The 14,560-nt window shown below is 43.5% G+C and overlaps 1 protein-coding gene across 3 annotated transcripts in view; it reads right to left on the reverse strand.

The window, feature by feature from the left end:
• banp (BTG3 associated nuclear protein) overlaps positions 1 to 14,560 on the reverse strand; it is a 75,521-nt gene that overhangs the window by 3,402 nt on the left and 57,559 nt on the right. For all 3 annotated transcript variants that reach the window (XM_061822034.1, XM_061822035.1, XM_061822036.1), the window contains exon 12: positions 8,906 to 9,046. In XM_061822034.1, coding sequence (XP_061678018.1) covers positions 8,906 to 9,046 — 141 coding nt within the window. The remainder of the gene's footprint in view (positions 1 to 8,905; positions 9,047 to 14,560) is intronic.

Genomic DNA, 14,560 nt, shown 5'->3' on the forward strand with positions numbered 1-14,560 from the left:
ACCCACTAACAAAGACACAAGTGGTTTATAATTTTAAAGACACATTCAAGTTAAGAGTGTGAGAGCGTGTATTTCAAAGAAAATCCCATTTACAAAAAATTTAAATGAATTTGCAGTGATGGAATAGTAGAAAAACTGGTTAGAGTGTTCGCCTCATGGTTCGAATCCTGGTCCCGCCTGTGTGGAGTTTGCATGTTCTCCCTGTGCCTTCATGGGTTTTCTCCCACATTCCAAAAACGTGCATTAGTTGGAGACTCTATATTACCCTTAGGTGTGATTGTGAGTGTGACTGTTGTCTGTCTCCATGTGCTCTGCGATTGACTGGCAACCAGTTCAGGGTGTACCCTGCCTACTGTCCAATGATAGCTGGGAACTTGTTACCTTTATAAAGACATCGCCACATAATCAATAAATCAATCAGATACCAACCTCTCCATCATGAGCAAGACCAAAGAACATTTTAAGAACATCAGGGACAAGACTGTAGACCTGCACAAGGCTAAAATGGGCACCTACACCCATTGGTGCAATAATTTGAAAATGGAAGACAAGCAAATGACGGTCAATCTTGGCAAGATGGGATTTCAATGATCATGAGAAAGGTTAGGCATCAGCCCAGAACTACATGAGAGGATCTTGTTCATCATCTCGAGCCTGCAGAGCCTGTAAGTTCTCCCAGCTCAAGAAGGCACATGCATAAGCCCGTCCAAACTTTCCCAATGAACATCTGAATTATTCAAAGTAAGACTGAGAGAACAACTAAAACTAAAAACAACAAAAAAAAAGTCGTTGGGAATGAGCTAATTGCTGAGTTTGGAGGGAGAGGAATTCTGACTATTACCACAGAAACACCATCCACACCAGCATTTATGCTTTGGGGGTGGTTTCTTTGCAAAGAGGACTGGTTGACTTCTCCGCATCGAAAGAAAGATGAATGGAGCCTTGTCCTGTGAAATCCTGGGTGGTAACCTCATTCTCTTAGCCCAAAAACCTAATGGGTCATCAGAATCATCTTTATTTGCAAAGTATGTCAAAAACACAAGAAATTTCTCCCCCGTACTTGGAGCCACTCGAGTACGACAAATATGTCTGTACAATAAACATGTTGGGTATGAAACCAAACAGTCAACTGACAGAAAATACTTTTGAGACAAAGTCATTGCAGTAGCAGTCACGGATCAATAAGGGTTGCTAGTAATCTGGCAATGTCGGAACATCTTTTTTCTTTTGGACAATTGTGCAAAGGATGCCGAGTCCTCTAGCATTTAGACAGAATGCCAAAGACCATTGTGCAAAGGGCGTCAAGACTTCGAGGAATGTATGTATAGATGAGGGTGAAAGTGACTAGTCGCACGATAATCAATCAATCAGTCAATAATCTGAAGCAGCTTAGCTTCCTTATTGTTCTACCTGAGCACTCTCAGAAAGTGGAGTCGCTGCTGGGCCTTTTTAAATTTGAGACAATGTCGAATGAGGAGTATCTGAAACATTTGCACACTCAATTATGCAAGTGGTACAGATACTACTCAGGTATGAGAGGCTAGTATTGTTCAGCAACAGATGTGCAGAATGGATGGAGCTTCCAACACGGTGAATGCTACTTCTTACGAATGCCAATACTGAACCAGGAATTGGTCAACTTTGAGCCCAGATGTTGGCTCCTTACTTCCAGTGAAAGGAACTTTGCAGGTTTCAGCATACCAAGAGCTTATCGAAAATGTATTTCTCCCAACTTTATGGGACCAGTTAGGGGAGGGGTCGGGAACCTGTGGCTCTCGCAAGCCATACTTCACTTTTTTTGGTGGTTGCATATGGCTCGGGGAGCCCTCATGACGACATACTGTACATGTGATTTCTATCGTGCAGGCAACGGAAATGCGCAGAGAAGGTTTGTCCTTGTGGGGTTGCCGTAGTTTAGTGTGGGAAGTAACGCAAATGACGTAGAACCAGTTTGACATAGTAGGGTTGCCGTAGCATAGTGTGGCAGTTGATGTCCACAGGCGCATAACAGTCGAACATGTTGGAACAATTAATAATGGAAACACTTTTGACAAAGGTGGCTCAAAGAAAAAAAACACGAGTACCACCGAAGTTTTCAACAAGAATGGACAGCTTTTGTGGAGAGGCGGGGTTCTGCTGTGTGTCTAAATTCTCAGTTGGGGAGTATGCCAAAGCATTCGTACTTGAATGTTGCCAATAAACATTTTGCCAACTTTGCATAAAGATGAGATAATCAAACGAATAAAAGAAGTGCCTTCGTCGGCAAGAACTGTTCACCGTCGTACCAGTGTGATGACAAATCAAATTGAAATATGTTCACGATTAACGGATGGAAGTTTCAATGCCTGCATGAAGCTTAACCTAACGACGTATGAAACAGACTATAAAGCCATCCGCAAAACTGCGTAGCACCAGAAGTTGCATTAATGTAAGAAGTACTTCTGTCATCATTGTTATCAACAGCGTAACAATGTTATTTAAAATAATTCAAACTTATTATACTCTAAAAGTGCTGGTCTTACATAAATGCACAAATACACCTGTACTTAGTTTTTAAAATACTGTACGGCTCTTTTGAAATTACATTTTAAAATATTTGGGCTTTATGGCACTCTCAGTCGAAAAGGTTCCCGACCCCTGAGTTAGGGGATGGTCCCTTTTTGTTCTAGTAAGTAAGTAAGAGTAAGTTCCATAAAGACATGGATGAGAGTTTGGTGTGGGTAAACTTGACTGGCCTGTCCATCCCTCAACCAGATAGAACACTTTTGGAATGAATTAAGAGTACACACAGGGACATCATCACTCGTGAGTCCACACACCTGCGCTTCTGGAAAAATGGTCAATGTTGGGAGTATTTCAGATTAATTTAGGATTTTAAAACAATTTTCATGGGTTAAATGTGAGAGCAGATTCAAGATGATTGGTGTGGTCTTCTCCATTTCCACTTATGTATGCTATTTTCCTTTCAATTACTATTTTTTTGTAGTCAAGCCGCTCTGCATTATATTCCATGTAGTTTCACTTTTACATTGAATTAGATTTTCTATAAAATTCCACTCCGTGTTATGTCTTTTTGTATGTGTTTGAGTTTAATAGTGAAACCGCTGCAATTTAGATCTTGTATTACAATCACGGAAGAGACTTCTAAATTGCTGAGAATGACTGAAGTTTTTCATAACGTTTCCTAATTTTACACATAAAAACAAACGTGTTGCCTCTACAAAACAAAGACAGTCGTAGTCTAACGTCAAATGTAAGTTGAACTAAAGCAGAAGTTGTCATGAGCCAGGCTGGACAACGGCCAAGAGGGGCGTGGCCACTACCCGGGCCGGTAACACCTGTCACCGCTCACTGCTGTTTCACATTGGGACTGTAATTGGATGTTGTATTTAAGTTGGAGCTTTGGTGACTGGCATTTGCCAGTTCGTTGTGAGTGTGCTTTGTGTTAGTGAGTATGCTTCACTGCATCCTGGGTTACTCCGCTACAGAGCTTCACAGTCAATGGACCCTGTTTCTCGTTTTTGGATCCTGCTTTCTTGGACTGTGTATTTGTGCATCTTTTCAGTTGAGAATAAAACCCACTGATCATCATGTATTCGCCTTGGAATCCTGCATTTGGGTCCTTCCCCGCATCGGGGGCCCGCGACAGAACGAACTGGCCACTACAGGACCCAGCAAGAAAGATTGCCGGGGACGGCGGCAGGCACACAGCCTGCCTAAGGACCAAGCATATCCTATCCGGGTGGGCTCCATGATGTCGTCCCCTCCTTCCTTGTCACTCACACCGCCCGCATGTTAAGATTATATGTTGACCACGACCCGCTCAATACCGCATATTTTTTTGGACTCGGATTTTTCGGACTTTGAGGAAGACTTACATTTCTGACAGGGTGCCTGATTCTGACTCGGACAACAAAGGCGAATTCTCCCTTCCGCTAATGAGTCTTGATGACGTCATTGCGCGATCACGCGCCTCCAGGTTCCAAGTGCCTTTGCCCTGTGAGCCCAAATCTTCTTCCTCTAATTCTTTCCTGGGAACCCGGTTGGCCATCTATCTGGGCCCTCCGTGTAGCAGCCAGAGGAGACGCCAAAGCAGGGTGCCGCCTGGCATCTCCCAAGCCGCGGCGACCAAGACAGCGAAGCCACAGCAGCATTCCGCTCCAGCGACGGCCAAGCCTCAGCCGACCTCTGCCGGCGCTTTGCCGACAACCAAGCCACAGCGGCATCCTGCTACATCGACAGCCGAGCCACAGCCGACATGCACCCATGTTTCGCCAGCTACCAAGCCACAGCCAACTCCCGCCGACGACCAAGCCAGCAGACGCTGAATCAACCGGTAAGCCTCCGGCCCAGGGGGGGAGGGATTCACGACCCCCGAGGTGCAACGATCCGAGGACCACGGGGCTTTGTATCGCTTTATGCGGGAGCAGTTAGAGCAGCAGAGGGTGGAACTTGTGGTCTTCACGAACCAGGTTCATGGAAATTAGACTACCGTCCGAGCCATGCCCACGTCGTGGTTCCCATTGGTCCGCTACCAAACCAAGCCCACGTTGCGGTAGCGCCTGACCCACTACCAAGCCAAACTCACGTTGCGATGGCAACTGACCCACTGCCACGCCACATCCACATTGGGGTGGCGACAGACTTCCAGGCAAACCATCTTCACGCTCCGGCAACCACCAATATGCTACCGAGCCAAGCCTATGTCGCAGTGGCGACTGACCTGCTGCCACGGCATACCAACGGTGGAAACAGTCTTGCCAGTGGACCACGCTCATGTTTCGGTGGCTACAGGGACTGGTTCCCAGCCACTTTACGTTCCTGACCAGGCCCCGGCGAGGGCTTGTCGGCCACCTCACGTTCCCGTCCCGGTGGTGGCAACGGGTTGTCGCCTGCCTCATGTTCCCGTCCTGGTGGTGGCGAAGGCTCGTCGGCTGTCTCACGCCCCCCCCCCCCACCCCGGCAACAACGACATCACGGTCCCCTTTGTTCCAGTGCCGGCGGTGACAGGTATTCGGCCGTCTCACATTCCTTCGTAGACTGCGACCGGCCCGCAGCCGTTCCCCGCTCCTGCTTCAACGGCGGCCAGCACGCGGCCACCTCACGCCCCTGCTTCGACTGCGACCGATACGCGGCCGCCTCACGGCCCTGTCTTGACGGCGTCTGGCACGCGGCCTCCTGACGCCCCTGTCTGAGGGCCACCCTACGACGGCGACTGATCCTCGGCTTCCCCCCAACCTCGCCTTGGCAGCGGCTGATTCCCAGCCGTTTCACAACGTAGCCTTGGTGGTGACTGATCCCCGGCCGCCTCACAACCAAGCCTCAGTGGCGACCAGTTCCTGGCCACCTCACGACCAAGCCTCGGCGGCGATGGGCCCAAGGCCGCCTCACGACCTAGCCTCGGCGGTGACCGACCCACAGTCGCGTCCTGACCGAGCCTCAGCGGCGACCGATCCCCAGCCACCTCACAACCATTACCCTGGGAGGTCTTCGTTCGGAGCAGTCGCATGCTTCCGTCTGGTTCCTGCTTCACTGTTAGGTTGCGCCTAGAAGACGTCCGCCAGAATCACCCCGTGGGGACCCTGGTGCTCGGTGTCCGGGCCAACCTCCTGACCTGCCCGGGTGGACACCTCGCTTTTGGTGCCCTGGATGGCCACCAGACAGACTGGGCCACAAAAATCCTGATCGTGTAAAGTCAGGTTTCTAGTGATGTCCTGATCTGATTACTTGACAAAAATCAAACTTGATTACATGTTTTGTGCTGATCAGGATCTTATGAAAAAGACCATGTTTATTCATTTTCTGATATTTTAATGTTGCAAAATGACAGCATAATAATAAATCAGAATTAGATTTATTTGCCAAGTATGTCAGATATATACAAGAAATGTGTCTCCGATAGTTGGAGCTGCTCTAATACAACAAACCTAATGACAACAGACAAACAAAGACATTCCAGCAATAGTCATGGCGCAATAAAGGCTGCTAGTAATCTGGCAATGATGGAACTTTTTTTTTTTTTGACAATTGTGCAAAGGATGCAGAGTCCACTATCATTTAGAGCAGTTAGAGTGTCCAATAGGGCAATAATCCAGTGCAATGAGCATTGTGCAAAGGGTGCCAGGACTTCAAGGAATGTATGACGTTTACAGAGACTAGTCATGCAATAATCTGAGACGTCGGTTGTGCAAATGTTGCAGATATTCCTCAATTGATCGTGGAAGTTGAGCAGATGCTACTCGGGTACCAGAGACTAGTATTGGTCAACAAAAGATGTACATCTGATGGAGCATGTTAAGACTACTACAGTGAGTGGACGAGTAATGTCTGATAGATAATAATAATAGTTGGCACGGGAGAATGTAAAAACAAGTATAATTAAGTAATAATATAGGGACAAGGATCTTGCCAAATGTAACGGTAGCTTTGTTTTATATAGAACAATGTAACTGGGTCGATGACACTAACATACAAACACCATTTATTTCTAACCCTCCCTGAGCAGCCGTTAAATACTGTTTAATGACACCCCAACTTTAATTGCAATACACTGCCACTAAGTGGCCAAAATGCACACAGCAGGAGCAGCAGACAGTCATTTATTTCCCCTTCACTGTCTAACATAAGATTACTAATATTATTTATTTTTCCGAAATATGTTTTTGTACCTTATTTGTCAATTAGGATTATTATTTTACTTGTTTGATCAAATACTCTAAATTGCCCATAGGTGTGAATGTGAGTGCAAATGGTTGTTTGTTCATATGTGCCCTAGGATTGGCTGGTGACCAGTTTAGATTGTACCACGCTTCTTTCCTGACGATAGCTGGGATAGGCCCCAGTACACCCACAACCCTAATGAAGATAAGCAGACCGAAATTGGATGGATGGATGGATTTTATTTTACATGTTTCAAATTTATTTTTTTTTGTTTGTTTGAATATTAAAAGTTGAGTTTTGGTAGTTAGAGTTGAAGCCATTACATTACATACACTGTGCAAAAACACATTTAATTTTTGCCTCACTGTCTGAAGTCAAATCAGACTAAGCGTCTCTTGTCTCAGGTCAGTCAGGATCATCAAAATAATTTAATTTTGTTAAACGCCATAATAAAGAGAATTTTATATTATTTTTTTGGCAATCAACATTTTACATACACAAAAAGTATTGTCTTTAAAGAACATGGAGAAGCCAAAATGATGAGTTCATGGCTTTGAAAGCTCTTGAAACGTTAACTGATAACGTGAGTAAATTGACACCTCACCTGGGGATTTATCACACCACAAGCACTCTGCTTCCTTGTTTCAAATCAAGGGAAAATCAAATCAGCCAGGAAATCAAAGAAAGAATCATGGAGCTCCACATGTCTGTCTCATCCTTGGGTGCAACTTCCAGATGCTTGAAGGTGCCACATCCAGCTGTCCAAACAATTTCACACAAGTATAATCATCACGGGAATGTCCACCTTAACTTCTGGAGAGACGTCCTGTGGTCTGATGAAACTAAATTTGCCATAATGACCAACGTTGAGGAAAAATGGGGAAGCTTGTAGACCTGAGAACACCATACCAACTGGGAAGCATGAAAGTGTCAGCATCATGATGTGGGGCTGTTTTGCTCCAGCAGGAACAAGAGCTTTTCATAGGACATCATGAAGAAAGAGCATTACATGGAGATATGAAAGCAACATCTTAAGACATCAGCCAGAAAGCTAAAACTTAGGTGCAAATGGGTCTTCCAAATTGACAATGATCCTAATCATACTGCCAAAATGATTAGAAAGTGGATTGAGGATAGCAGAGTCAATGTCTTGGAGTGACCATCACAAAGCCCTATTCTGGATCCCATCGAAAATTTGTAGGCAGATCTGAAAAAGTGTGTGCGAGCAAGGAAACAGACAGACAAACCTGACTCAGTTAGACTGGTTCTGTCAGTAGGAATGGGCCAGAATTCCAGCAGAGTACTGTCACAAGCTTTTGGAAGGATACCCAAAATCCAATCAACCAAATATCTCAAAAAGCTGGAACAAGATGCCACAATTCAAAGAAATTCAAGAACAGACGAGAAATAAAAGTAATTTATATTTATGCCTGGAAAGTGATTTCTAAAGCTTCAGGTTTGAAGTTACAGTAACTACGGTGAGAGCCATCATCCAGGAATAGAGAAAACGTGGAACAGTGGTGAATACTCTGAAGAATGGCCGACCTACAAAAATTACCATTAGTGCACAGTCAGAAAGGAACCCAGGACATCTAAAGAATTGCAGGCCTCCCATCCTTCAGTCAAGGTCTGTGTTCATGACTGAAGAAAAAGAGGCTGGGCTAAAACACTTGGTTTGGTTCGGCACCTTTAAGTGACAAATTAAGCATTCTATTTGCTCAAGAATCCAAAATTGTGCGGTCGAGTCCGATTTGTGTTTTGCATTAAAGCTTGTTGTTTTACATTGATGTTTTAATTACTTTTGTTATAGACATTTACAAGTTTTTAGAAGGACAAAGAATCTTGTTTTAATTACTTTGGTTATCCATGTTTATTAGTTTTTAGCAGGACAGAGATCCTTGTCTCTTGCATTTGTGTTTGGCATCGTAACAAAGGCTATCCATTGCCATCTACTCCTACTGATGCAGCTCCTGCCTCTCACCATAAACTGGTCAGACAAACAAAACTATGGTTCCCCCCCGCCCACCCAAACCAAAAAAAGGCCATGTGTTTAGAAGAACAACCTGAGTGGATTTGTGTGTGCTACTGACTGCCGGTTTCATTTATTATGAAGTTTTTATGAACTAAAGGAGATTGTGACTGATCGAGAGTTTAATTGAAATGTCAACCAATGAATGTGTTACTAAGCAACTGTTTACACCAGGTACAAGAGCATTGAAGAGTTGGTGATGGGTGTTTTATTTACCTGTACTGTAGCTGTGTGATCTGTGACAGGGGCAAGTTGGACATATTGCACTTGAATGTCAGGAGGGAGAGAGGTGCCCTCGACCGCTGCTGTCCCCCCTTCAGCTGATGCCACTGCTATGAGCTGAGCACCCCGAAGTACCTATAACAGATGGAGAGGAAGGATGAGGGTAAAAGACAATAATATATTTAAAAAGTATGCTTAACATGAATTATACATCACCTGACTTTGACAGAAAAATGTAACTGATCTGAATAAAACCCTTATAGACTTCATTCTGCAGAATGTGAAAGACAGCAGTCAACCATTCTGATCGACAGTGCAGCAGGCACCAGAGGAATAAATAAGAGCTGAGTGACAGCAAAGATCTGAATCCCTCATTTATGTTCAGTCTGAATTGTTTATATTAACTGATCACAGCTGTTAGTATGTAATCGGGTGTGACACAAACATAAAGAATAACTTCGCAGCAACAAAAAGAATCACACGGTTCTATGTAAAGGAGATCCTTTGGGATACTTTTACCTCAATTGCTCTTGGTCATCTTAACCCGGGGGTGTCCAAACCTTTTCCTTCAAGGATCATATACAGAAAAATCGAAGGCTGCAAGGCCATTTTGACATTTTGTGACTTTATTAAACGTGCAGAAGCCAAACCATCAACATTTATCTCAAAGATAGTGATTTCCTGCTGCTACATTAAAGATCTCTGTTAAATTTGATCAGCACAAATGGTTAGGGGTTTTTCATTTGGGGTGGCAAAGAGGCCTATATCCCACTATAATAGTTCCAATTACTGTTCCCTCTAAGCTTAGTACATGCGTAATTGCACATTGCTGATGTGGTCTTTGCACACAGACATTCTGCATTGGGCACAAAAGAAAACTCGAAATCCAACCTGAATTGAAAGCATAACATATAACTATTCAGTTTGTGCCATTTTGCAATGTGATTCAATGAGAGTGAGGCGTGAGTGGCTGCTACATCAATCCAATTCAGATATGGAAGGTGGACAATCTCAAGCGTCACATTCAGCACAAGTCATTTGAAAGGAGTTATAATTGTACGCAGATGTAAGATGGGGATTGGGATCAGTACTTTGTTGGGGGAGAGCACTAAAGAGATAGAAAAGGAACGAGCTGACACTGGTAAACAAACCGTAGCCAGAGCATGTTAAAATTCTCCTCGACAAGTTTCTCCTAGCCATCAACAGGAATGCATCTCTGCTGTCAGTTCATCAAATACACAATCACATGACAAAATACCTGACTATACAAAGAAGCTGATGTAGCAAAAGTTATGCCTTTGAATGTTTTAATTCAATCAATCAAATAGTGCAGTTAAAATTCCACCTTGGCACACCCTTATCAAGGATGAAAGCACAGGCATTACAATGAACAAAAAGCTAGTTGTGTATTACAAATACAGGGAGCAAAACAACATTCACCATAAAAGGGAGCATGATTCACATGTCACCGCATCCCTACTAAAGATATTGTGCAAGCAATAATTCAGTTTTACACCAAGAAAAACAGATGGGATATCATTGGGAATTTAAGAAAATATATAAATGAAGTAAATTTGGAACTGGGCTTTCAAATTTATAGTTCATAGTTTATAGTTGGCTTGGTTTGGTTAGCAATGTATTTTTAATGTAGTTAAACGTTTGTTGAAGAAGAGGAGAAAAGCGGATTCGTCGGCAGAAGAATACAACAGAGTGTAGGGACTTTGAATGTTAGGACTATGACAGGAAAAGCTAAGGAGTTGGTTTACATATTAGGTGAAAGGTTCATATATTGTGCATCCAAGAGAGCAGGTGCACAGGTCATAAGGCTAGAGGTTTAGGGGTAGAGTTTAAATTATTTTACCCGGGAGTAGATAAGAAGAGAAATAGAGTAGAGGTTATTTTAAAGGAAGAGCTGGCTAAGAATTTCATGGAGGTTAAAAGAATATTAGATCGAGTGATGAGGCTGAATTTTGAAATTGAGGGTGTTATGTCTAATATGCCCCACAGGTATGGTGTGACCTTGAGTTAAAAGAGAAATTCTGGAAGGAAATTGTGGTGATCTCTACAAGTTGGCCAGACAGAGGGACAGAGATGCAAAGCATATGCAGCAGGTAAGGGTGATTTTGAATAGAGATGGAAATGTGTTGACTGGTGCCAATAGTGTGCTAAATAGACACTGTAATGTAATACTTTGAGAGCTTGATGAATGAAGAAAATGAGAGAGAAGGAAGAGTGGAAGAGCAAGTGTGAAGGACCAGGAAGTGGCAATGATTACTGAGGGAGAAGTTAGAAAGGCACTAAAGAGGATGAAAAATGGAAAGACAGTTAGTTGGTCCTGATGACATACCAATGGAGGTATGGAAGCAATTTGGAGAGGTGACTGTGGAGTTTTTGACCAAGTTATTCAACAGAATACGAGCAGGCAAGAAGATGAATGGAGAAAAAGTGTACTAGTTCCCATTTTTAAGAACAAAAGCGATTTGCAGAGCTGTCGGAACTATAGAGGAATAAAGTTGATGGGCCACACAATGAAGTTATGGGAAAGAGTAATGGAGGCTAGATTCAGGACAGAAATAAGGATCTGCGAGCAACAGTATGGTTTCATGCCTAGAAAGAGTACCACAGATGCATTACTTGCCTTGACGATGCTAGAGGAAATGTACAGAGAAGGTCTTTGTGGATCTAGAGAAAGCGTATGACAGAGTACCAAAAGAAGAACTGCGGTACTGCATGCGGAAGTCCATTGTGGCAGAGAAATATATCAGAATAGTACAGGACATGTATGAGGGCAACAAAACAGTGGTGAGGTGTGCCATAGATGTGACAGAAGAATTGAAAATGGAGGTGGGACTGGATCAGGGATCAGTTCTGAGCTCCTTCCTGTTTGCTGTGGTAACAGAAAGGCTAACAGACTATGTTAGACTGGAATCCCTTTGGACCTTGATGTTCGCAGATGACATTGTGATCTGCAGTGAAAGCAGGGACCAAGGCGAGGAATGTTAGAAAGATGGAGGCATGCACTGGTAAGGAGAGGAACGAAGATTAGCTGAAGTAAATCAGAATATATGTGCATGAATGAGCGCACCCCTCTCATTCATGCACATATAAGCGGAAGAGTGAGGCTCCAGGGAGAAGAGATAGCGAGGGTGGACGACTTCAAATACTTGGGGTCAACAATACAGAGCAATGGAGAGTGTGGTCAGGAAGTGAAGAAACGGGTCCAAGCAGGTTGGAACAGGTGGCGAAAGGTGTCTGGTGTGTTATGTGACAGAAGAGTCTCTGCTAGGATGAAGGGCAAAGTTTACAAAACAGTGGTGAGGCCGGCCATGATGTACGGATTAGAGACGGTGGCACTGAAGAGACAACAGGAAGGAGTGGTGGCAGAAATGAAGATGTTGAGGTTCTCGCTCGGAGTGACCAGGTTGGATAGGATTACAAATGAGCTCATTAGAGGGACAGACAAAGTTAGATGTTTTGGAGACAACATTAGAGAGAGCAGACTTCGATGGTTTGGACAAATCAAGATGAGAGAGTGAGTATATTGGTAGAAGGTTGATGAGGATGGAGCGGCCATGCAAAAGAGTGAGAGGAAGAAGGTTGATGGATGTTGTGAGGGAAGACCTGAAGGCAGATGGAGATGCAGGAGAGAGGCTTACATGGAAAAAGATGACGCGATGTGGTGACCCCTGACAAGCCAAAAAAAAAAAAAACTAGCTTGACATTTTCATTGTAGGTTTGCAAAAACAAATGCAATTGTTCTTAATAAAAGTCTTCTGATGCGAATGTAAAAGCTGTAATCCAATTCTTTTCATAAACCATCTAACTTCAATGGATGTATTAAAAAGCGAGGACTCATCCAAGTAGCTGACTGTTTTCATCAAATGTTGCTTGCGTGATTATTCAGTGAAGATATGGGAGGTCTTCTTCAAAGTGTCCTTCCAGCTGCACTTAGTGTTGAGGCGGGCTGGGACTTCTCCAATAGGCATTAGAAATGGTAAAAAAAACCCAAAAACCTCACTTCCACACTGTCTCCTCAGTCTGATTTTTTACTTTGAACTTCTGATAATTCTGGTTCAGTTAATCATCCAGACAACCACCAGCAAAATAGCAAGTTTCACTACAATTTTTGCTGGGTCATCACCACCAACAAAGGCAGCCTGATGGAAGTAATTAGTTTGTGCAAGTCTGCACAACTAACCCGGTTAAACACGGGATAGATTGAGGTTTTAGACAGTAACACTGAATAAAAAAGGAAACTGTTAGATCTTTGTCAAATGAATAATTTTTGATTGCCAATAAATTACTAATACTCAAAAGAAAATCTGCTTGAAAGATTGGTGTAGGAGAAGTTCTGGGTGGTAATGAATTCCCTGAGAAAAGTAGTTGACATTACATTTATAGACAGATATGTTTTATGATTCTATTCCAAGCTAATAGTTTTACGTGTAGTTTGAATATTATCAAAGCAAAGCAGAGTACACTAAAAACTCTCATTTTATGCGTCAGTTAGACCAATAATTTAATCATGTGGGTACTCAAAATTAAGAACCAGCAGTTTTAGTATGTTTACAGATGTAAAGAAATGTTCACAACTCTTCTGCCAAATGCTGTGCTGGAGGTTAAAATGGGAAGGCTAAGCATGAAAGAGGATGCTAAAAGGCACGCCTCCCAGGTATTTGCTTTGTATAAAAGAACATCATTTTGGATAAGGAGCCCCTAAAATGGCACCAATGAAGAGACACGCATACGAAGCACAGTTTAAACTGCAAGCTAACAGTCACGCGGAGAAACATGGGAATGGAGCAGCCGCGAGAGAATTCAAGATCAATGAATCCATGGTTCACAAGTGGAGGGAGAAGGAAAAGGAGCTTTGACGAAATGAAACGAAGGAACTTCAATCGCTGGACATTTTTGTAAACAGGGTCTTCAAAGTGAAGTTGGAAGCAGTGTGGTATTACGTCAAATTGCTGCAACGGATGACAGATGGCATACTCAGACTGGGAGGCAGTGCCAGGTGAGTTACCACACAATTTGTGAATGGATTGTGGATGCTTGGGCTTACATTTCTGCTTTCACTGTTGTTCGACCTGTCACAAAAGCTGGCATCATTTCTCAGAAGTGCAGCAACAAGACTGACTCTGACAAAGAGGAGCGGGAACCTGGCATGTTTGATGGAGAACTTGCCCAGCTGTTGCTTTTGGATACAGAAGATGAGGACTTTGATGGATTTGTGGATGAGGATTAATCATAAAAATAAGATGTACATTGTGAGATACCTCTACTTTCTAAATTAATCCATTACGGAAGTCGTTTCATAGTCTGAATTTTTTGTAAGGAGAAGCCCATTTTACATGTCCATACATCCATTTTCTTAGCCGCTTATCCTCACAAGAGTCACGGGAGTACCGGAGCCTATTCCAGCTGTCAACAAGCAGGAGGCAGGGTACACCATGAACTGGTTGGCGGCGAATCGCAGGGCACATAGAGACAAACAGGTGCAGTCACAATCACACCTAGGGGCAATTTTAGAGTGTCCAATTAATGTTGTGTGTTTTTGGGATGTGGGAGGAAACCGGAGTGACCAGTTAAATCCCTCGCAGACACGGGGAGAACGTGCAAATTCCACACAGGGGGGCCTGGGATTGAACC

The sequence above is a fragment of the Syngnathoides biaculeatus genome, chromosome 6 (genome assembly GCF_019802595.1).
Source record: "Syngnathoides biaculeatus isolate LvHL_M chromosome 6, ASM1980259v1, whole genome shotgun sequence".
In the NCBI taxonomy this organism is placed as follows: domain Eukaryota; kingdom Metazoa; phylum Chordata; class Actinopteri; order Syngnathiformes; family Syngnathidae; genus Syngnathoides; species Syngnathoides biaculeatus.